Below are 22,775 nucleotides of genomic sequence, written 5' to 3'. Positions count from 1 at the left end.
TGTTAGGTCTACACTGTACAACATAGTTTTCCCATACAACCTATAACCTATATTGTCCCAGCAATAAACGGGGTTTATTCAGGTCAATTAAATACTTTGAATGAACCATTATTTGATCCAAAGTATTGATCCAGAGTTGAATAGTTTGTTACCATATGAAATAACTTTTTGAATTAATTTTTTGAATAGACAGAACAGTTTTTAGTGTAGAACTCCACAGTTAGAACTTCTTAAAATGTAAACACCTCCAAATAAGCTGAGAGAATAATGTTTTAAATTTATTCATTTATTTTTTACATTAGTTCTCCTGATTTCTATCTAATAATTTCTTTCATGTTCATTTACAGAGTGACAAACTATCTTTCAATTCAATGCTTAAAATCATACATTTTTGTCACGAAGGATTCTGTCTGTGCGCATGAACTCACACGCAGGGATTTCACTATGACTGACCGGCCCCAACCTTTCGGAACCACCACCTTAAATGAGGGTAAAGTTCGTCATGTTCCCTGTGACGATACCTACAAGGAGTCGGCATACTTTTCAGAAAACCTTGGACTGAGCATGGCCATCTCGTTTAAAACCAAAGTTTTCCCAGACCCCGTCTCTCTTTTTGGTACAAAATTGTCCTCATTTTTGTCTTCGATGTTCAAAAGGCTGCACTCATTTTCAGAGCTTGCGTGTTTAGTGTGTACAATCACTGTAGCCCTCCCCCTAGCTTCGGCTATGTTATGCCAAGTGAATATAGTCAGCAGCATGACAAGCTCCTGCTGCTGCTGCAAAAGGGTAATGAACTTTGGTAATGCAGTTTGAATCTGCTGTTATTCAAGGTGTTATCGTAGCATTTTTTGATGCGTTTTTCACAAAAACTCATCGTGATAAGGATAAATATATGAATAATTGTGCGGCCCTATTACAAACCAAGACAGAGTTGACTCCAAGAGTTTCAACTCTATTAATCATTGACCGGCAGTTGATACCAGTGACATCTAAAACACGAAGTATCAATACTTTGGGAGTTGATTCCTTTTCACTAACTATATTTTATCATCCAAACCATCAGCCTTTGGCTTAAAATGTTATGAGTTCACTCTGTATCTATCTTTAAAAACCCTTTTCCTAAGTCGCCCCTTTGAGCATCGTCTCTGTACCCAGCGAGAGCGGCCGGGTGGAATAAACATCGATAGTGAATAGGAGTCGACTCCTAAAAAAACAAATCTGTTCTTTCAGCATCATCATCCTGACAACAACAAACAGGCGGAGCATTTTGCTGTTTTTATGTCCTTGTGATTTTCAAATTAGAAATAACACGTCATTTTTCACTTTAACATTATCACTTACAATTTAATAGTTGACAAATTATGCAAAATTTTTCATAATTTTTGATTTTTGATCTATTTTTTGTTTTGAAAAATAGGTTGTCAATAATATATTTAGTGTTTTTAACACTGATTTATGTGTTTTATGTGCATTCCAGGCAGTTAACATTTAAAAGAAAACATTGAACTGTAAATTTGAATCAACGTTACAGATGACGTGTCTATGGCAATAAATTCTGCTATTGTTTTAGGACCCAAGCCTAGTTATAGCCTTTCTAAATATGGCACTAAAGTGTGGACTTTGGGACAAGCCTGAGAAATTATGAGAATAATTTTAAACAATAAATAATAAAAAATTAACACACACAGACAATTGCAGAGTGTTGCATCCATCTTACCTGCGGCTGAAGAAGTCCTCGCAGTAAAGAGCTTGAGCAGGAAATCTTCCACAGCAAAACAGTTTGGGTGTAGTTTTCAGAATTTGACTTTTATCCCTCTATATTTTAATATATCATGTTTTAAATTTAGTACTGCAACAGCAAGGGTGATAAAGCTGGACTGTGTTCATACCATTGTTCGCAACTTTCAGTGCTTTAAATTCACTTTTAAAACAAGCCCCTTTTTTAATAAAAGGATATCCTCAGATTTTGGAAAATCTAAACTGAAAAGGTTCATTTTATTTATGTAAAATTTAAAGGCAAAATTGAAGCTTAAATTATATTTATACAGATCTACATGTACATATACACACACACACAGAGACAAGTCCTAAGAGAAACCAGCTTCCTCCAACCTTAGGAAATCTAGTTTGAATAATAAACTATGGCCAACAGGTAGGTGAGGTTTAGTCACAGAACAAATGTAATTAATTGAATTATATAAGAAACATTCTAGGTTCACAGTGGTGTAGAAAAAACAAGGAGTATTTTTATGAGAAGGAAATACCTTGATGAAAAGAGTATAACAGTGGACACACATTAAATCTGCTTCAATCAATCAGTGGTGATTAACCCTTAGCCAGTTTGGCTGTAATTTGATCATTATATGTAAAATAATTCATTTTAATACAAGTATATCAAAACTGTCTGATAAAACAAGTGTGTGTTGAAACCTATAAGTAAATCTATGGAGGAAGTGTTTGAGATTCAAGTGATTCTTCACCAAAAAAAGAGTGAAGTGAACCATAAATGTATAAAGTTTCCGGACTGAAGCAAAAGCAACAGCAATGAATGCTTCACTGTGTTTAAATGAAACATTACTTCAGTTACAGTAACTCTGAATATGGTCTGTAAACTGGTGTGTGTTTAAACATACCCTCTTTCCTCTCTTCCTGCGTTTGGGAGACTTCTGCTCCTTTGAACTTTCATGATCATTTGATGCTGTCAAGGTAAAATTTAAAAAATTTAACTGAATTATTATTCTCTCAGTCACTGCTGTGATTCCTATTTGTTTTAAATTGGCTGCAGTAAAACAGGACTCAGTAAATAGAAACAAATTAACAAGGTTTTAACAAGAACCTACAAAAAATACAACCTTGATTAACCTATGTTTGTTATCTTCAAAAAAAGATTAGGGTTAGTCTTACCGATAGGAAAGTCCTTTTCTAAGTCCAGTGGGATGGGAGATGTGGCTGTAGTGTGGGCCTGTGGTGGTCCCTCTGTCTTAGATGAAGGGATTAAAGGCTTGTGATATGAAGAATCCTCATTATCTGCCCAGCTGAAGGGTGTCGACCTCGCCTCCGACTCCAGGTCACCACTGTACGTACTGTCCAGGTCTGAATGTGTAAAAAGACTCAGTTAAAACTTCTCATTATAAACACTTTAATAAATTCGAGACTATGAAAGCGATCATCACACACCTCCATGGGAGACGGGTGGGTCTTTGCTTTTCTCTGCCTCTTCGTCCTCCACTGAGCTCTGAGAGGGAACTTCAGGAGTTTTACTAGCGCTGGGCTGTTTTTCAGCGGAGTCTGAAGGAGCTGAAACAACCAACGGCACTGGCACCTGCGGCAAAACAAGAAATGAATGTATAGGACACTAAATACATTACACAGACAATACAATTAGGGCAGATAGTGTTATAATTTTACTAATATATTGTAGCATTTTAGAATTGTATGAGAAAAGCTCAAGTTTTATTTTAATATCTGCTTACCAAATATATATATTTTAAAACACCTAGCGTATCTGCACCAAACCACATTTAGTTTCACATCATTTCATGAATTTATAAGTTCCTACAACCTTCAGAAGAGTGTATATTTGTCTTGGAACCATAAATGTGGTTCTTTAGTTGGCTAGTTTGTATTTAACCCCATATCTGCCCATAGGGCCACATTCACGGTAAGAAAGTTAGTAAGATGTAATTGATTTCCTAATACAGTTTATTTTAGGGACGTTAAAGCTGCCATCTATTTAAGTTAATCATATGTGCCGCTTAAGTTCTGTTACGGACAGGAATTAGAGGGTCACTGATGCTTTCGTATTGTTGAATAATCCTGTTATAGACTTTGCATTAAGGTTCTGTTGCCTCGTGGCCAAAAAAATGCTTTATTGTAAGCTGAGTTTGGTTTGTTGCACACTATGGGGCTACGTCACTCTTTACTAGATACACGTGAGTGAATCTGGAGCATCCGATACGGCGGCTTGTGTACACTGCTTGGACCCAGTGGTTTTTAAGGTGGATATTCACTTTGTGTAATTTATTATCCAGGCATGTATCCCATTCCCTCTGCCATTTATCTTTGACTGTTTTTCTTTAGACATCACTAGGAGGCGAGTACGCACAAGGAGTAGTAATAACATGGTTTACATAAACAAACTTGCCCTCTTTTCAAAGTTATTTAAAATATGAGATGATTGTTAAATATAGGTACAGGTTTTGTAGATGCAAGTCACCTGGCTTGTATCTTTCACATTCATATTTAAGTTAACGTTCTCCAAAAGGGGACACCAGGAGCACTCACAGCTTTTGATGCTTTATAAAAGCAGTGCTTCACATCAGTCTTTGTACTCTGAGAAACAAATTCCGACTCATTTGCAACATCAGTAGTGTTAGTGTTATCTTCATGTTTTACTGTTAGTTTGGTAGAGATCTAAGCACCGTGGGCAAAGGAAGACTCTGCTAAAGGGAGAGTTTCAGAAAAACAGAGCGGAGGATGAAGTACCCACAGGCAGAGTGATCCCGAGGGGAACAGGAGTGAACTGAGTGTACAAGTGCATAGGCACAGGAATGTACACAGGCATCGGAATGGGCACAGGAAACGGCACCAGCTTCACCTTCTCTCCATTTTCATCAATCACTGTGAGCGGGAGGAAAAACAGAGCAGGTCAACACCTTTTTTTTTTAAATATATATTTTTATCCCAGCAGCAGGAGCGCAGACCCCAGAGGGTTAAAGACGTGAATCTCACTTAAAGGCTAAGCAGCAGCTCTATGAAAGTGTCAAACAAATAAATACAGTGGAGTCTGAGTTCCTAACTTGTGTTTATTGAGAGTCAGAAAACATGTTATTTCTTAGTAATTAAAGGAGTAAGGTTTAAAAGACCGTTGTTGGGAAACTCTAATAGGCGTTAGCTTGACTCGCTAAACTCGGTGTCTCAGATTATACTCGGCTACGTTGTTCAGCTGTTGTCCACCAGTGACGTCACGTTCGAGAATTTCTGTAGAGAGCTCGGGTTTTTCCGTCAATTTAATAAAATTGTCAGTTTTAAAGCAAATTAAGCTGCTATTTTCATTTGAATTCATACTTATATCTGTCAGTAACTACAATAATGTCAAATATTCATGGAGGTCCATTAAGTGGTGCTTAGCCTTTAAGAAATCAGAAAAACGTGTCCTTTGACTAAAGACATTCAAACATATGACCAACTTAACCAGGCTTTCACAACTCAACATATATTTTATGATATAATTTCAATTACATTATAAAAAAAAAAAATAAAAATCTGTTCTATAAACCTGTAATCATCAGGCTGAAACCTACCAAGTCGCGCCACATCAGAAAACAACCACACACGCAAATACAAAAGTGCATGTACACACACAAAATATGACCTGACCTGTCTCAAACAGTTGTTTTGGAGACTCAAGCCCACACTGAATGCCCTGCTCTTCGATGATGGGTTTACACATGAGAGCTTTGTTCTTCAGCATCCGTCTCTGGTGAGGACTCGCGCTCATTGCTGCGTCTGTCTGAGTGCTGGCCTGAGAGACAAAGGATCAAGGAATGAAAATCCATCACGGGTGTTTACGATCGCAAAGCCTTCCACACGTATAACAATAAAACGGTTTGTACTCACATCACCGATGATTTTCGAGCTGGCGTTAGAGGTAGGAAGAGCTCCTGTGAAAAACAATCACAGATTACAACTGCCCTTTTCCTTCTCAAACTGCGAATGTAGACATCACTAACAGTAACTGCCTCGACTCTCGACTCTTATGTTAGTTATGGAACTGAGTTTTCCAACAGAAAATGCTGAGGCAGATATGGGATGAATTTCATTGCCAATCATATATTTTGTAAACAATATATATGTGCAAAAAATGTATAAAAAAGAGCCACAGATTGTGAAATATTAAAATGAGAACAGTTCGCTAACTATTGGGTTGTTCACCTTTTCCTCCAAGGAAAATACAGGGTTGATTTGTATTAAGTCAGGGGTCGGCAACCTTTACCACTAAAAGAGTCGTTTGGACCCCTTTCACACAGTAAAGAAAACACTGGAAGTCACAAAACCCTTTTGAAATTTTACATGAAATAACACTGCACATAACAGGGTTTTTTTATTTGCCTTTGTGCTCTGTATAAACAAACTACACTGTGTTACATTTATGAAATCAATGAACGACTGCAGAAAAAAAGGAAATAACATTTCTGCACTCAACAAAACATTTTTAACTCCGAAAAAAAGACGTTTTGTTGACGGTTAAGTAAAAAACTCAATTTCTATTTGAGTCCTTGTAGTAATGGGAAAAAAAACGCCGACCTTAAATTATTCACTGGCAGCAAACAACACTGCTGTCCTCTCTCTGCGTGCCGTCATTATTTTACTGGCGCCGTGCAGTCAGCGTTCAAAAAGTTCAAGAAACCACACACTGGCGGGTGTCGCACGTTGGAAGTTGTGACGTGTATTAAGAGCGACAATTTTTTAAAAAATATTTAAATATTTTATATGTTACAAGATCACCATAAAGTGCGGCACGGTGGCGCAGCAGGTAGGTGTCGCAGTCACACAGCTCCAGGGACCTGGAGGTTGTGGGTTCAATTCCCGCTCCGGGTGACTGTCTGTGAGGAGTGTTCTCTCTGTGTCTGAGTGGGTTTCCGGGTGCTCCGGTGTCCTCCCACAGTCCAAAAACACACGTTGGTAGGTTGGCGACTCAAAAGTGTCCGTAGGTGTGAGTGTGTGAGTGTGTCTGTGTTGCCCTGTGAAGGACTGGCGCCCCCTCCAGGGTGTATTCCTGCCTTGCGCACAATGATTCCAGGTAGGCTCCGGACCCACCGCGACCCTGAATTGGATAAGGGTTACAGATAATGAATGAATGAATGAATGAATGAATGATCGCCATAATATTCATAGAACTACATTTTGAAAATGAACGAACCGAAATAAAATACATTTTAATTAAATACTCAAAAATAATTTTCAAAAGATGAGCCGCATCAGAGGGATCAAAGAGCTGCGGGTTGCCGACCCCTGTATAAAGTGAATGGTTCAGAAGGAACACTTCTTTTCTGCTCTGTAGAATTTATGACTTGATAACAGCAGGTGTTTAGAGACAGTTTTACAACCTTGTTCTCTGCAGGGGTTCGCGAGAGCAAGAAGAAAACGCAGGGTCAGTGCGTGATTCCAGGGAAATGGGGATCTATAGTTACTTCACGTGAATGATGAATGATTGGTCTGATAGAGAAAACAGACCTCACGAACTACACAGAAACAACAGACTTTGAGAAACTGCATAAACGGGAAAGTGTCGTTTATAAAGAGGAAGTGAGCCGACGTGCAATGAGCTCTCCCGCTGGCGAGATAATCTACCGAATAAAGTTTCATTTTCATTCAGAAGGCAGTTGGTTTTGTGGTGATTTGTTCATGTTTGAATTGTCCCTTCCACACTATGAAGTAAAGAAAAGCAGGAATTAAGCTGACCATCTATTTTAAGTTCAAAGGAACCTTGGGTTGAAATAGTCGAGGATCATTTTCCAGCTCACAAAGTAAACAGACAGAAATAAGACATGCAGTGACAGGTCTACAGAGGTCTGTTTTATTTCCAAACCAATAAGGTACCGTTAATACATTTCCCAGCGTTCATCCACACTATTTCAGCTTAGTGGGGCATGGCTTAATCAGTTCTCCCAGGGCATTACGGTTTCATAGAGGAGAGCTTTCTGTAACAACTGAAGCAACAATAACAACGGTATACAGCCAGTAGACAGTAGACTATTAAAACGAGTGTCTGCTTTAGCACTGAACGTTTGTCACAGATCAGTAGAGAATAGGAGTGGGACTTTAACGCGTTAATTTCGATTAATTAATTACGGGGGAAATAACGAAATAAAAATTTTAACGCATTTTAATCGCACTTGGCACCGTGGAAGGTTTCTCAGTGCATGAGTTCCAGGCGTACAGATTATAACGACGCACAATGTGGTGAACAAGATGGAGATGACGGAAGAGATTACGCTGGTGGATGGGAAATTTAAATACAAAAACTTCCAGATCGAAGTACAAACAAAAACGTTATTTGCACTTTATGCAGGAAGGAGTTTACGTATCACAGGAGCACTTCCACCATTCGTTACCACCTCAACGCAAAACATGTTGGGGCTAGTGCACAGGTCAGTAGTGTTAACACTACAGTGATCCCTCGTTTTTCGCGGGGGATGCGTTCCAAGATCACCCGTGAACGACGAATTTCCGTGAAGTAGAGGAAAGATTTTTTTTAATGTATTTAACGAGTATTTGGACTTTTAAAACCCTCCCTGTGCTGTTAACAACCCACCCTTTGCATTAAACAGTCGTTCTATGATGTTTTCAGCTGGAACTACATGTGATATCCTACCAGTTTCTTTAATAGAATCATTCCTAAGCTGTGATTTAGCGTCAGTAAATTTCACTCGGATGTGGACGTGAACAATACATGTGCTGTACGTAAGAAACACTTGTAAATGAGATATTGTGTCACCTACAGCCCTAGTCTAATACATGGATATAATAAAAAAGCCCCCTTGAAAAAACCCACATGTCGGGGTTCACATTCAGAAACAAAATGTCGAAGTCCACGTCACACAAACTGACAATTCACTGGGAGTAGACTGGTGGGAAAATAAACAAGATTTTGAATTTAAGCTTATGTTCGTTGATTCATTCATCGACCAAACTTCAATCAATATTTCTCATGCTAAATATTGAAATGTAATTAAAATGTGATTAATTTTGATTAATTAATTACAAAGCTTCTAATTAATTCAATTAATTATTTTAATCAAGTCCCACCCCTAGTAGAGAACATTTAAATATCGTATTTAAACACACGTTAGCTTTTCAGGAACAGGTAAAGACTGTATATCTCTGAGGGTAACAGCAAAAATAAACCACAGATTTATACCCATCACAGCTCAGAAATGTAAAAACATCTTTATTTAGACCATGTCCAAAAGTTTCATACGTAAAATTGACTTTTTTTTAGTGTTTTGTAGACAGCAAACACTGACAAATCTCAGCAAACACTGACAAACGCAGATCTCTTTTAGTGGATTTCAACAAGCCACGTCCACCTCCGTGTGACCACAGCCTGCAGCGTATTCTCCTACAACACTGCCGCTGTGAATCCATGTTTCAGCAAAAGCAGAGTCTATCGTTACTAAATTTGACGAAAATCAGCTTCTTCAATCCTTATTGAGATTAATTATAGTCTCTGCTCTAATATTTCACGTGAGTAAACGTGAGATCAGTCGTTAACTTTAGCACAGACACGCAGACAGCAGCAAGAGAATGGGGGGAGATATGTGGTTTTGACGGACAGGACATTGGTCAGTGTGATATCAGCTGCTGTGAACAGACAGAGACCGGAGGAAACCCACGCAGACACAGGGAGAACACACCACACTCCTCACAAACAGTCACCCAGAGGAAACCTATGCGGACACAGGGAGAACACACCACACTCCTCACAAACAGTCACCCAGAGGAAACCTATGCGGACACAGGGAGAACACACCACACTCCTCACAGACAGTCACCCGGAGGAAACCCACGCAGACACAGGGAGAACACACCACACTCCTCACAGACAGTCACCCGGAGGAAACCCACGCAGACACAGGGAGAACACACCACACTCCTCACAGACAGTCACCCGGAGGAAACCCACGCAGACACAGGGAGAACACACCACACTCCTCACAGACAGTCACCCGGAGCGGGAATCGAACCCACAACCTCCAGGCCCCTGGAGCTGTGTGACTGCGCCACCGTGCCGTCTAGGTTAAATATCCCTAATTAAAATGATTAAGCCAATGAATAATTACATAATGAAAGACAATAAAAACTGGAGCTCCTTTGATTTGGAAACTGCATTGTTTGAAACTGCGCTTTCAATATAAAAACGATAATTGTTCTTCCCCAGAACAGCACCATCTCTGAATAAAACTCTTTAGTGAATTTACCTGTAAGAGCTGTGTTACCAGCCAAAGCAGAAGCCAGTGAAACAACACCACCAATAACTGGCATGTCTTTAGAGATAGACGCAGCAGCAGCGGTGGTTATACCTGCGAAGGAGAGTCGAGGAAAGGGAAAAATGTTAGAGAACATTTATTTATAACCTGTTTCAACACAGCACAGCTGTTTATCCAGTGATTAACTGCTTTTAATAAAGACGTCTATGTTGAAGCCAATTCCAGGGTTGAGATTTTAAGCTATATTTTATTTATTTGTTCATAGTTTGACAGTAACCAACCACCCACCACCCGCTAAATTTTCCTGCCAATCAAGGCAATGATTTGAAGGTGATATGAATCTACAGTGAGTGTATGTTTTATAGTCTGCCAATAATAACCAAGGAGTAATTCTGAGCACAGTTGAAGGGGCAGTGCAGAACCAAGCCCGGTCCTCGAACTATTAGGCCACGGCTGACCCGGACCACAGCTTCTGTAGCAGAATTTAGATTTGGTCCTTTACCTCAGACCCCAGAGGGTTATCTGACATTGAGAGTTTTACAAATGTCACCTCCATAAAAATCCCACAAAGCTACACATCCTCACATTCAGCACAAACTCAGCAACAACAATGTGAGAGCAGTCAGACATTCACTAATTTTACAAAAGGTAATGGACCATTTTGATCCAGTATCCATCTGCATCGTGTGCAGTTAATGGTTTGACAGTAATAAATGTCCCCCTCCTCAAACCTTCCTACCAGTGAAAGCAATTAAACACTTGCTGGTCTGAAGGCGGTATGAATCTACAGTGAGTGTAGGTTTTATAGTCTGCCAATAATAACCATGGAGTAATTTCAGTTTTAATGCGGTATGAAACTGCTAAGTGTTTGTAGAGAAACAAACCAAGACATGACAAGCTTTAGACAAAACTGAGTGAGATTTTAGCAAACAAAAAGGCGACTAAGAAAACAGTACCGTTGCTGATCGGCTGGTCTCGGGCCACGATTTTAGAGCAGAACTGTAGCACACAGTGCAGGTTACAGAAGTGCTTTATCATTCCGTCCCACTTCAGACTCTCATTAAGCACCCCCTGAGTCTTACACCAATAGCACTTTGCCATCTGTTAACAGAAACAAGAACATTGGCATCTTACACAAAAAAACACATCAGAAGCGTGTGTGTGCAGGGGTTTGTCTGATTGTGGTGAAGTGCCTGGGAATTGTTTTCTGAATACAGGAGGTCCTCGGGTTACGTCAGTCCAGAGTTACGATGTTTCGTGGTTACGACACATCTCCCATTTACGGTATAAAGCCTTGTTTTGACTTAAGTGGTTTTGCGTCGTAAACGTTGTAACGCGAACTTCGTGTTTGGTGTGCGGCGCGGCGGACGAATACACGGTGACGTGGCTCGGGGCCGAGGAGGATAGGTGTTAGGATAAGTGCGTACAGTATGTTATTTACGTACAATATGTACGTATGTTCCGACTTACACCGAAAATCGGTTTACAACGCGACGTAGGAACGGATCAACGTCAAGGACCCTTGTATAGAAATACCATTTTAACTATTTTAGTAATTTTAGTACAGGTGAACTGCATATGCAGGTCTTATTTTAATTATGAATATGTAAAATACAGTGGAACCTCTACCTACGAACTTGAAATAACGGAGAGTAGGCGGTGAATGTGGGGAGACGTAGCGTAGATACGGCTTAACTTAGCAACTTAGCGATGTCTGCTATTTACACTAATGCTAAATTGCTAAAGCTACAATGTGCTAAACTTAAAAGCTCACTCCAGTCTGGGCGCTGGGAGACTCGCCTATTGGGGTCAGTGGCCATTTCCAGCCGTCGGCTCGGAGGAGGCTCGGGTTCGTTTCTAGAGTCATGGTTCGTTGGTGGAGGCAAAAAATATTCAAATGCCCGGTTCGTATCTTGGAAAGATTTACTTTCATTTTTTCCTAAACCCCATTGTAAGAGCCTCACTGACCTCGTAGAATAGAACCGTGTAGAGGGACATGCACTCCTCCGTGCAGAACTCCTCCAGTTTCCCTCCGAAGTGGTTCTGAATGGTGCTGTGTGTCATGTTGCAGCAGTAAGCACATGTACTGCACTGTTTTCCGTGCTGCTTCATGAGGTCGTGTTTAAAGAGCAGTTTACAGCCTGTTTAAGAGAAACAAACACTTGTTAAAATTGAGTGCATAAAACTAGAGCCAGAGGACAACACAAACAAGACTTTCATAAAATCATACGGATCTACAGAGGCTGTGCTTTAGTTAAAGGGGAAATATTATGCACAAAGCCTTGTTCCGTGCATTTGCGCATTTTAATGTGTGCACCTGGAGCTCAGGACAACACACGCTGTGAACAAAACCACCGGAGCTGTAAGGTTTCTGTGTGCTGCCTAAGTCAGAAAACATGGGTTAAAACGAGTGGTTCTGATCTGCTTCTGACGTCAAGTGCAGAAACTTTAGAACGGTCCCGCCCCCTCATCGGAGTCTGTCCAATCACAGCGCTGGATCTGCGCTTATCTGAGAGTACGAGGTTAAATGCAGCAACACAGACAATGAGCGCAGAGAAAAAAGAGCACCGAATAAAACTGAGAAAACCAGAACGGAGAAGAAAGAAAACTGAGTGAAAACAGCTAAAAACTAGAGCTCCTCGCTCCTCACTGCTGTGCGCTCGGGGTCGGGGTGAACAGAGAGCGGCTCATTATCATTTAAAGGAACAGGCGCTGAAAGCGGGCGTTCTGAACATTTACATTTTTAAAATCTCCCTCACAAAGACTCAGGAAATGATTTCAGATTCAAAACCAACATAGAAGAGGAACGTACCTTCAGTGCAAAAGGCCCGAGGCTTGTGTTCGTACATAGAGATGTCCTTGAGAACTTTCTCTTCTTTACAATACTCGCACAACGTTTTGATACCTTTCTCTCTCTTGTAGATGTCGCAACACACACGTGTACAGAAAAGACCTACATGATTCTGCAGCAGAGGAAAACAAGACCACTTTAAAAAGGACCCACACCCCTCACCCACTTATGACACTGGTGTAGTTTTATGTGGCAGAAACAATACAGCGATCATTCAACACTAGAGAAGAGGGCTGAGGCCTGAAAGATTGCTGGTTCAATTCCCACGACTGGCAGGAAAATTGGGGGCAGTGGGAGTGAAAGAACAGCACTGTCCTCCTCCTCCCCCCTCAACCCATGGCTGAAGTGCCCTTTAGCAAGGCACAGAACTCACAACTGCTCCACGCTTGAGGTGCCTTCCCACCACTCTGTGCACTAGTGTGTGTGTGTGTGTGTGTACAGATGGGTTAAATGTGGAAGACTGTTTTTTTTTTTTTTTTTTGCTGTTAAGATTTTTTTAAAAACATGGTTAGAACAAAATCATTAAGCCTTTCCTCATCCACAAAAAAACAAGCCTCATGAGCAAGTGAAGTCCTACCTTGAACTGCAGGAGGTCAGGTTTGGAGCTGAACTGTCTCTGACACTGTTTACAGGTAAGTTTAACACTTCCCGGAGCTGAGGATGAAGAGTTTAGCTGGTTGATGTGATTCTGGTTAGAGGTAGGCACAAGAGTCTGAGGAATTTGGGTAGAGGTGTTGAGAGACTGGGGAGGTGCAGAGGGATGAGTCGAGGTGTTGAACAGGGGCCCACGAAGGGCTGTATTTTGGGTGGGATTTGGAGCAACGGTATTGCTTCCATTCATCTGAGCCGGCTGACTTTGCAGCTTCTCCTATAAAAGAAAGAAAAAGAATAAACTATAGATTAATACAAGTTCTTGCTTAGTGTGGTTTTATTGTTTGCTGTGTCTCTGCCTTATTAATGTTTCTGAAAGTCCAACTCCACGTGTTTCAACATGACCATGGCCTACAGACTCTGAGTAGTCAGCCCTTCAACTGATACCCAGCCCTTATAATGAAGCCGACTGAGATTCTCTGGATACACAGCAGTAACATCACCATGGCAGGGTCCAATGAATTGGTACAATGACAGGACTCACCCCTAGAGAGCTCTGATTGGCTGGGGTTTTGGCACAAACCTTACCGTGTTTTCCTTTGATCAGATCGGAAACTTGAGAACGGTTTGTGGAATTGAGAACGGCGTTAAAAATCACGTTTGAGTTTTAAATGTAGAGTGTGCTGTTGAGCAGGTTACATTTTACAAAGGAGCCTTGTGTACATTCGCATTTTTGAAAGGAAATGACCTTTTGTGAGCAGGTTTTTATCATGTTTTATCATACTGTGCTGAGATAGGACAATGAGGCTCTAAGATTTTGGCACAAATTGAACTCCATATCAGTTTTAAAGGCTATGGATTCTGTTTTCCTCCATATTCCATCTAAATGAATGTGGCGTAACCTGCAAAATACCTAATTTATTAGTGTAATACCGAGTCTGCATCATCATCAGCGGCAAAGCCCTAGTCATGAACATAAGCAGTCCAACTGAGTTACTACAGCGGCCAAAATTTGGACACGTGCTCATCCAACATTTCTTTAGAAATTAAGAGAATTGATCAGTGGTAAACCCCACTTTACTGCGGCAGCAACAGCAGCAGCTTCAACTCATCTGGGAAGGCTTTACACTGGATGCTGAACACAACATAGACACAGAGTGATCCAGAAACCGTGATATGGTTTTGAGAGACCTACCTGGAATCTGCTGACACACTCGTATGAGCAGAAGTTCCTGATGGAGCCGTCAGGCATGGCCAGGTGATACTGAGGAATCGCCAGCTTCTGACAGTTTGTACACGGGAATGAAGCACCTGTGAAAAAATCAGTGGCTATTAGTGTTAATGTGTGTGATTTATTTGTCCTGATGATAGTACATAATATACATTTTTAAACCCCATAAAATCACTTATTACATGTCTTATTATACAGTAAGTACCGTGAGAGATGAGGCTAATCTTTGGTTACAGAAGTGTGTAATAACACTGTTTTTTAAGGACGGTAATTGATATTTATATTCATTTATAATCTTGGACTACGTATAATGTATAAAACATTGTTATTCCTATACGCACTTCACCCAAAACAGTCTGATGACGGGGTGTAGACCGCAGTGTGAGTTGGGTGTAATAAAAAGTTGGGTGTAAATGTACCTGAGAGAGTGCGAGACGCCTGGCAATTGGTCACACATTTCGTGGAGCAGAAGAACTCAATGACTCCCTGTGTGTTTGTCCCCTCCAGCATTTGATCCACACATTTAAACTGGTTGCAGTACGGGCAGTGAACTTTCTTATTACTTTTCTGTAGAGTGCAACAAACACAAAGAAGTTAAGAAATAAAGCACTTGTCAAAGTCAGAGAACACATTTTGATTATCTCTGTCTCATCAGAAAGAGACACTAAATGTGCAATACTTCACTTACGTGTTGTAGTTTTAAACACTTTTCAGATCTATGTGAAATGTCTGAACTCGTCGGACCGCCTGGTCCCAAATCACACCCCGCCAGGAGAGAGGTGACACATGTAATTCTCCCTCATGTACAACTCTGAACATTACGCAGGCCCACTTTCTGGATAAATGTAGGCTACGTACAAGAGCAGCCCCTTCCCCACTCCACCCACATATTCAGGCTCGTCGACATTGCAGTCTTTGTAAAACAACCCAACACTAACAAAGCACTGTGAAGCCACAGCTCATTTTATCAGGTTCACACGTGAAATTAGAGCACCCCTGGTTGGGATTGGGATCTTAAAGTGGACGTTGGAAGCAGACTTTCAAAACAAATATTACAGACCAAGCTCCTAATCCCTAAAAATGGCATTTGGGACGGCCCTGATCTTCACTGGTGAGGCAGTTTTCACTTAAAGCAGCATGGAATGATGTAGGGATGCATAAATACCAGTGTGTATATGTATAGGGCGGCACGGGGGCTTAGTGGTGAGCGCGTTCGCCTCTCGGTGCTGGGATCTTGGGTTCAAGTCCCATCTGGGTGGAGTTTCCATGTTCTCTCTGTGTCTGCGTGGGTTTCCTCCAGGGTCTCCGGTTTCCTCCCACAGTCCAAAAACATGGAGGGTAGGTGAACTGGCTTCTCTAATAACTGTCCTGGAGTGTGTATGTGTGAGTGAATGTGTGTGAGCCCAGATATGGATTGGCGCTGTGTCCTGGGTTAAACCCTAGTGCCCGATGCAGTCCTCCAGGTGGACGGTCGTTCCTGGTCCAGTATGCTGTGCGCATTTGGCTGCCGCTTCTCGCCAGTGTGTGTGGATTGAGTTCTGAGCAGTGTGTGGATTGTAAAGCATCCTTGGGAGTCTAAAAAGGCGCTATATAAGTGTAACGATACATAGATATGTGTATTTCTTGCTGATACCGATACTTACTTAGAATTAAGTAATCAGGAGAATTGTTAATAATTAAAACATTTTCCCACATTACACCACCAATAATCTGAATTTCCCTCTGGGATCAATAATGTATCTATCTATAAATGAGTGACATGAGAGGCAACAAGCCCTTGATGTGCATTTACACAGTGTTGTGTATCTTTGGTAAGACAGTATTCGTTATACTGTAAGGGCTGGGAAGTTCCACACTTGTGAGTGTTTGTTCATAGGCAGTGTTTATTTAAACAGCAACAGCCTGGTCTATGGCGTTGGATCCAATTCAAAATTCGAGAGCGATGAACCAAGTAAGGTTCTTCCGCTGTCCGCTTTGATGGTTTGCCATCACCGACTGTGAAATAATTCCAGATCGCCGACATTTTGAGTCGTCTGCTCATTAGCAACGTGCACTAGGCACAAGGTATCGGATGTTGGTATCGGAGCCTCATTTGCGAACACGAGTAAATGAACTTGGTATCATTGAACACCAGCGTCGGTGCTCATGCATCTCTAGTTAAAAAAATGTGGAATTGTGATCCTTAAAAGAAAAGGATGGACTTTCTTCAAACCTGTTTAAAGTTGTTGATGCACATGGGGCTGCAGAACTTTTTAATCTTGTTCTCGAGCTGAACGAGGTGATAGTTCCCTGTGACGGTGCAGGTCCCACAGCTCTCACAGCAGCTCATCGACAGCTTCTTAGTCGAACGGAAACGAAGGAAACATTCGTCACTGCACAGTCGATGGACCACGCCCTGATGATTAACCTCATGCTGGATCTGAGAGAGAGAGAGGGGGAGAGATTTAAAAAAGGAGGGTAAGAGGATTGATAGAGATGAGAAAGAGGGAGATTCTGATACTTTTTTTGGGGGCAACTATCCACTCCACGTCTTCAGCCTTGTCAACGTTAAAGCCTTGAACGAAGCCTAAAACACAACGAAGCAAGGCAAAGCTACTGCTCATTTCTGTTAGCTTTACACCTCAAAAAGGCTCTGGTTTATTTGTGTACACTCCGTGCTCTTAGTGGCACCGTGTAGTGCACGAGTTAGCGAGCGGAGCCATGCTGGGAGCCAATAAAGTGGGGCTTTATTTTAGAGCAGGCGCTGAGAGCTGATTTTCCGAACTATTTGTTCATTGGTTATTTATTCGGTTTCTTATTTTCAGATATTTTGGGATAAATGTGATTATCGATAAAGGGCACATTCAGGCTGCAGCAGTAAACAGTGCTCTCCCCACTCCACCTCTATTCAGGCTGCAGCAGTAAACAGTGCTCTCCCCACTCCACCTCTATTCAGGCACCAGCAGTAAACAGTGCTCTCCCCACTCCACCTCTATTCAGGCTGCAGCAGTAAACAGTGCTCTCCCCACTCCACCTCTATTCAGGCTCCAGCAGTAAACAGTGCTCTCCCCACTCCACCTCTATTCAGGCACCAGCAGTAAACCGTGCTCTCCCCACTCCACCCCTATTCAGGCACCAGCAGTAAACCGTGCTCTCCCCACTCCACCCCTATTCAGGCTCCAGCAGTAAACCGTGCTCTCCCCACTCCACCTCTATTCAGGCACCAGCAGTAAACCGTGCTCTCCCCACTCCACCCATATTCAGGCTCCAGCAGTAAACCGTGCTCTCCCCACTCCACCCATATTCAGGCACCAGCAGTAAACAGTGCTCTCCCCACTCCACCCCTATTCAGGCACCAGCAGTAAACAGTGCTCTCCCCACTCCACCCCTATTCAGGCTCCAGCAGTAAACCGTGCTCTCCCCACTCCACCTCTATTCAGGCACCAGCAGTAAACCGTGCTCTCCCCACTCCACCCATATTCAGGCTCCAGCAGTAAACCGTGCTCTCCCCACTCCACCCATATTCAGGCTCCAGCAGTAAACAGTGCTCTCCCCACTCCACCTCTATTCAGGCACCAGCAGTAAACCGTGCTCTCCCCACTCCACCTCTATTCAGGCTCCAGCAGTAAACAGTGCTCTCCCCACTCCACCTCTATTCAGGCTCCAGCAGTAAACCGTGCTCTCCCCACTCCACCTCTATTCAGGCACCAGCAGTAAACCGTGCTCTCCCCACTCCACCCATATTCAGGCTCCAGCAGTAAACCGTGCTCTCCCCACTCTACCCATATTCAGGCTCCAGCAGTAAACCGTGCTCTCCCCACTCTACCCATATTCAGGCTCCAGCAGTAAACAGTGCTCTCCCCACTCCACCCCTATTCAGGCTCCAGCAGTAAACCGTGCTCTCCCCACTCTACCCATATTCAGGCTCCAGCAGTAAACCGTGCTCTCCCCACTCCACCCATATTCAGGCTCCAGCAGTAAACAGTGCTCTCCCCACTCCACCCCTTTTCAGGCTCCAGCAGTAAACAGTGCTCTCCCCACTCCACCCCTATTCAGGCACCAGCAGTAAACCGTGCTCTCCCCCACTCCACCCCTATTCAGGCTCCAGCAGTAAACCGTGCTCTCCCCACTCCACCCATATTCAGGCTCCAGCAGTAAACAGTGCTCTCCCCACTCCACCTCTATTCAGGCACCAGCAGTAAACCGTGCTCTCCCCACTCCACCTCTATTCAGGCTCCAGCAGTAAACAGTGCTCTCCCCACTCCACCTCTATTCAGGCACCAGCAGTAAACAGTGCTCTCCCCACTCCACCTCTATTCAGGCACCAGCAGTAAACAGTGCTCTCCCCACTCCACCCCTATTCAGGCACCAGCAGTAAACAGTGCTCTCCCCACTCCACCCATATTCAGGCTCCAGCAGTAAACAGTGCTCTCCCCACTCCACCCCTTTTCAGGCTCCAGCAGTAAACAGTGCTCTCCCCACTCCACCCCTATTCAGGCTCCAGCAGTAAACCGTGCTCTCCCCACTCCACCCCTATTCAGGCTCCAGCAGTAAACCGTGCTCTCCCCGCTCCAGCAGTAAACAGTGCTCTCCCCACTCCACCCCTATTCAGGCTCCAGCAGTAAACCGTGCTCTCCCCACTCCACCTCTATTCAGGCTCCAGCAGTAAACCGTGCTCTCCCCACTCCACCCCTATTCAGGTTCATCAACATAAAAGTCTTTGTGCAAATGAAGCCTGAAACTTTATAATATAAACCAGCCTAACACGCTGAAACAACACACATTCAACACACGTACGCCTTAGTTAGCGAGCTAGTTAGCAGGTTAGCGAGCGTAGGTAGTGAGCGAAGCTGCACGTTGAGCCACGGCGGCATGTGACCTTGAAAAAAGTACTTCTTAATTTAAATATTTAATAACTAAAACTCTGAAACTGAAAAATGTTCATGAGTAAACTACATAATATTTCACAGTTTTCATAATTTCATTTTTTCCAGAGAGGGAATGCGATCTCCCAGTATTTTGCAAAATCCATTTAAAGAAAGCCCAATTTCAGCTTCTTACTTAATGTGAGCAAAAGATGAGAGACAGAAACGAGTAATTTGGATTTTACTGCAAAGATGCCAAAGTGGAAACGAGAAAAACAAACAGAGACCAACCCCACGAAACACTCCAAAGCCCAGAAGGACTGAATCTAGAGGCATAAACAGAGAAAACCCTTAACTGAAGGAAGAGGACATGGCCAATCTTCGCATCATTAGAGTCCTAAAACACTGTTTCACTGCATCGCGCCTCCTTCACCTACTGCTACAAGCGCCGGGAGCAGGTCACAGCGGCCATGCTGTTTTCCCCTATAGTCTATTAAAGCGCATATTAAATTAATGACTTTGTGTTTTTATTTTTCTTCAAAATGCTTATTTCTCCACAATTGTATACGTTCTCATAAATGTACAACTGTCTCTAAAACATTCAGTTTAAGCCGAATTGTTTGTATTTGCTCAAAATATTTTTTTAATTACTTCAGAATAACTTTGTGTAATGCATGGAAATTAAAAATATTCAAGCAAGACATAGGACTGATAGGTGGTACTTGGTCTAAAAAGATTGAGAAGCACTGATATATAATACACTCCAGTTCTTTCTCCTTCTAATTATGCCACGTTCAACTAGATTATAGATTACAGTAGGTATCTGATACGTACACAAATTAAAATAATATCTTCCTGTAATTTATATCAGTTTAAAGATAGAAGGTGTGAACATGAACAGCTCCTGAGTTATTAATAAAGTCCAGTGATAAAGAATCAACAGACACAGGGGAAGATTTAGTTACTATACAGTGTTTTTAGGTTTGTTTTTCTTACCTCTTTGGGAGCTCTGCACAAGGTGCATCTTTCAATCTCTTCTTCATTATAGCCCTCAGTCCTGGTTTTGTAGATGGTCAGACAAGCCTGGCTACAGAACTCCAAGAGGTTTGAAGAATCCCCTGGAACAGTTATCAGGTCCTTCGGGTTCCCAATCACCCTTAAAAACGAGGATTTAAAAAAGTTATATCAAATTACAAACACTGGAGACATACTTAAAAAATATCACTTAACTGCATTAGCACCTTTATTTGGGATCTGGAGCCCACCAACTCAAACACTGAGTACAAATTTAAAAAGGAGAGGGGAGAAGGAAGAGAACTGAATGAAAGGTTTTTAAAGATAGCATTTCTACTCCTTGTGCCTCACTTTTGAAATAAACAGAGGCTTACCCTGGTTTTCAACAGGGCTTTTAAGAAAGGGTTAAAAATATGCTGCGCTGTTTGATCCTTCAGATATTTTGACCAAAGCATGGAAATAGGGGTTTTGCATGTCTCCTTCATAACCTACTACACCATGATTCTTAAATTCTAATAGATAAGAGCCAGACTGAAGATCTGAATTAAAGACATTGAATAGTCTTTTTAATGCAGTCATGGTAAACAATGTAATAATAACAATACATACATAATAAAATAATAATAACAATTATTGGTACATTTCTAGAGAGAGAAAGAGAAAGATGTGGTGGTGAAAATCTTTGAGATATTCTCAACTTCATGAAAACGAGCAGTGATTTTTGATGTCCATGTTTAAACTACCAGCAGTGTAGAGAAAGAGAGAGAGAGTTAAAGAAAGAGAGAGAGAGAGTGTTAGAAAGAGAGAGTTAGAGAAAGAGAGTTAGAGAGAGAGAGAGATTTAGAGAAAGAGAGAGAGAGTTAAAGAAAGAGAAAGAGATAGAGAGGTAGAGAAAGGGAGAGAGAGAGAGAGAGAGAGAGAGAGAGAGAGAGAGAGTTAGAGAGAGTTAGAGAAAGAGAGAGTAGAGAGAGAGAGTTAGAGAAAGAGAGAGTAGAGAGAGAGAGTTAGAGAAAGAGAGAGTTAGAGAAAGAGAGAGAGTGTTAGAGAGAGAGAGAGAGAGTTAGAGAAAGGGACAGAGAGTTAGAGAAAGAGACAGAGTGTTAGAGAGAGAGAGAGTTAGAGAAAGAGAGAGAGAGTGTTAGAGAGAGAGAGAGAGTTAGAGAAAGGGACAGAGAGAGAGTTAGAGAAAGAGACAGAGAGTGTTAGAGAGAGAGAGAGTTAGAGTTAGAGAAAGAGAGAGAGTGTTAGAGAGAGAGAGAGTGTTAGAGAAAGAGAGAGAGTTAGAGAGAGAGAGAGAGTTAGAGTTAGAGAAAGAGAGAGAGTGTTAGAGAGAGAGAGTGTTAGAGAGAGAGAGTGTTAGAGAGAGAGAGAGAGTTAGAGTTAGAGAAAGAGAGAGAGTGTTAGAGAGAGAGAGAGTGTTAGAGAGAGAGAGTGTTAGAGAGAGAGAGTGTGTTAGAGAGAGAGAGTGTTAGAGAGAGAGAGTGTTAGAGAGAGAGAGAGAGTTAGAGAAAGGGACAGAGAGAGAGTTAGAGAAAGAGACAGAGAGTGTTAGAGAGAGAGAGAGAGAGTTAGAGTTAGAGAAAGAGAGAGAGTTAGAGAGAGAGAGAGTTAGAGAAAGAGAGAGTGTTAGAGAGAGAGAGTGTTAGAGAAAGAGAGAGAGTTAGAGAAAGAGAGAGAGAGTGTTAGAGAGAGAGAGAGAGTTAGAGAAAGGGAGAGAGTGTGAGAGAAAGAGAGAGAGAGTGTTAGAGAGAGAGAGAGAGTTAGAGAAAGGGAGAGAGTGTGAGAGAAAGATAGAGAGTTAGAAAGCAGAATGAAAAATCTTTGAGATATTCTCAACTTCATGCAAACGAGCAGTGAGATTTGATGTCCATGTTCACACTACCAGCGGTGTAGAGAGAGAGAGAGAGAGAGAGAGAGAGAGAGAGAGAGAGTGTTAGAGACAGAGAGAGTTAGAGTTAGAGAAAGAGAGAGTGTTAGAGAGAGAGAGAGAGTTAGAGTTAGAGAAAGAGAGAGAGTGTTAGAGAGAGAGAGAGTTAGAGAAAGAGAGAGTGTTAGAGAGAGAGAGTGTTAGAGAAAGAGAGAGAGTTAGAGAAAGAGAGAGAGAGTTAGAGAAAGAGAGAGAGAGTTAGAGAAAGAGAGAGAGAGTGTTAGAGAGAGAGAGTTAGAGAAAGAGAGAGAGAGTTAGAGAAAGAGAGAGAGAGTGTTAGAGAAAGAGAGAGAGTTAGAGAAAGAGAGAGAGAGTGTTAGAGAGA

The 22,775-nt window shown here is 42.0% G+C and overlaps 1 protein-coding gene across 4 annotated transcripts in view; it reads right to left on the bottom strand.

Annotated features, from left to right (window-relative positions):
• Nucleotides 1–22,775, bottom strand: part of si:ch211-266o15.1 (zinc finger MYM-type protein 4) — a 66,797-nt gene that overhangs the window by 25,715 nt on the left and 18,307 nt on the right. For all 4 annotated transcript variants that reach the window (XR_010803792.1, XM_066675946.1, XM_066675947.1 and 1 more), the window contains exons 8-22: nt 20,506–20,665; nt 16,878–17,084; nt 15,085–15,232; nt 14,630–14,745; nt 13,421–13,711; nt 12,805–12,955; nt 11,961–12,133; nt 10,949–11,093; nt 9,984–10,085; nt 5,620–5,663; nt 5,380–5,524; nt 4,490–4,620; nt 3,178–3,322; nt 2,905–3,093; nt 2,634–2,698 (exon numbers count right to left, since the gene is read on the bottom strand). Coding sequence is in view for 3 of the 4 variants with exons in the window: in XM_066675946.1 (XP_066532043.1) it covers nt 2,634–2,698; nt 2,905–3,093; nt 3,178–3,322; nt 4,490–4,620; nt 5,380–5,524; nt 5,620–5,663; nt 9,984–10,085; nt 10,949–11,093; nt 11,961–12,133; nt 12,805–12,955; nt 13,421–13,711; nt 14,630–14,745; nt 15,085–15,232; nt 16,878–17,084; nt 20,506–20,665 (2,212 nt within the window). In the remaining variant the exon portion in view is untranslated. The remainder of the gene's footprint in view (nt 1–2,633; nt 2,699–2,904; nt 3,094–3,177; nt 3,323–4,489; nt 4,621–5,379; nt 5,525–5,619; nt 5,664–9,983; nt 10,086–10,948; nt 11,094–11,960; nt 12,134–12,804; nt 12,956–13,420; nt 13,712–14,629; nt 14,746–15,084; nt 15,233–16,877; nt 17,085–20,505; nt 20,666–22,775) is intronic.

Source organism: Hoplias malabaricus, chromosome 1, assembly GCF_029633855.1.
Source record: "Hoplias malabaricus isolate fHopMal1 chromosome 1, fHopMal1.hap1, whole genome shotgun sequence".
Taxonomy (NCBI): Eukaryota; Metazoa; Chordata; class Actinopteri; order Characiformes; family Erythrinidae; genus Hoplias; species Hoplias malabaricus.
This window is presented reverse-complemented; position numbering and strand designations above follow the sequence as displayed.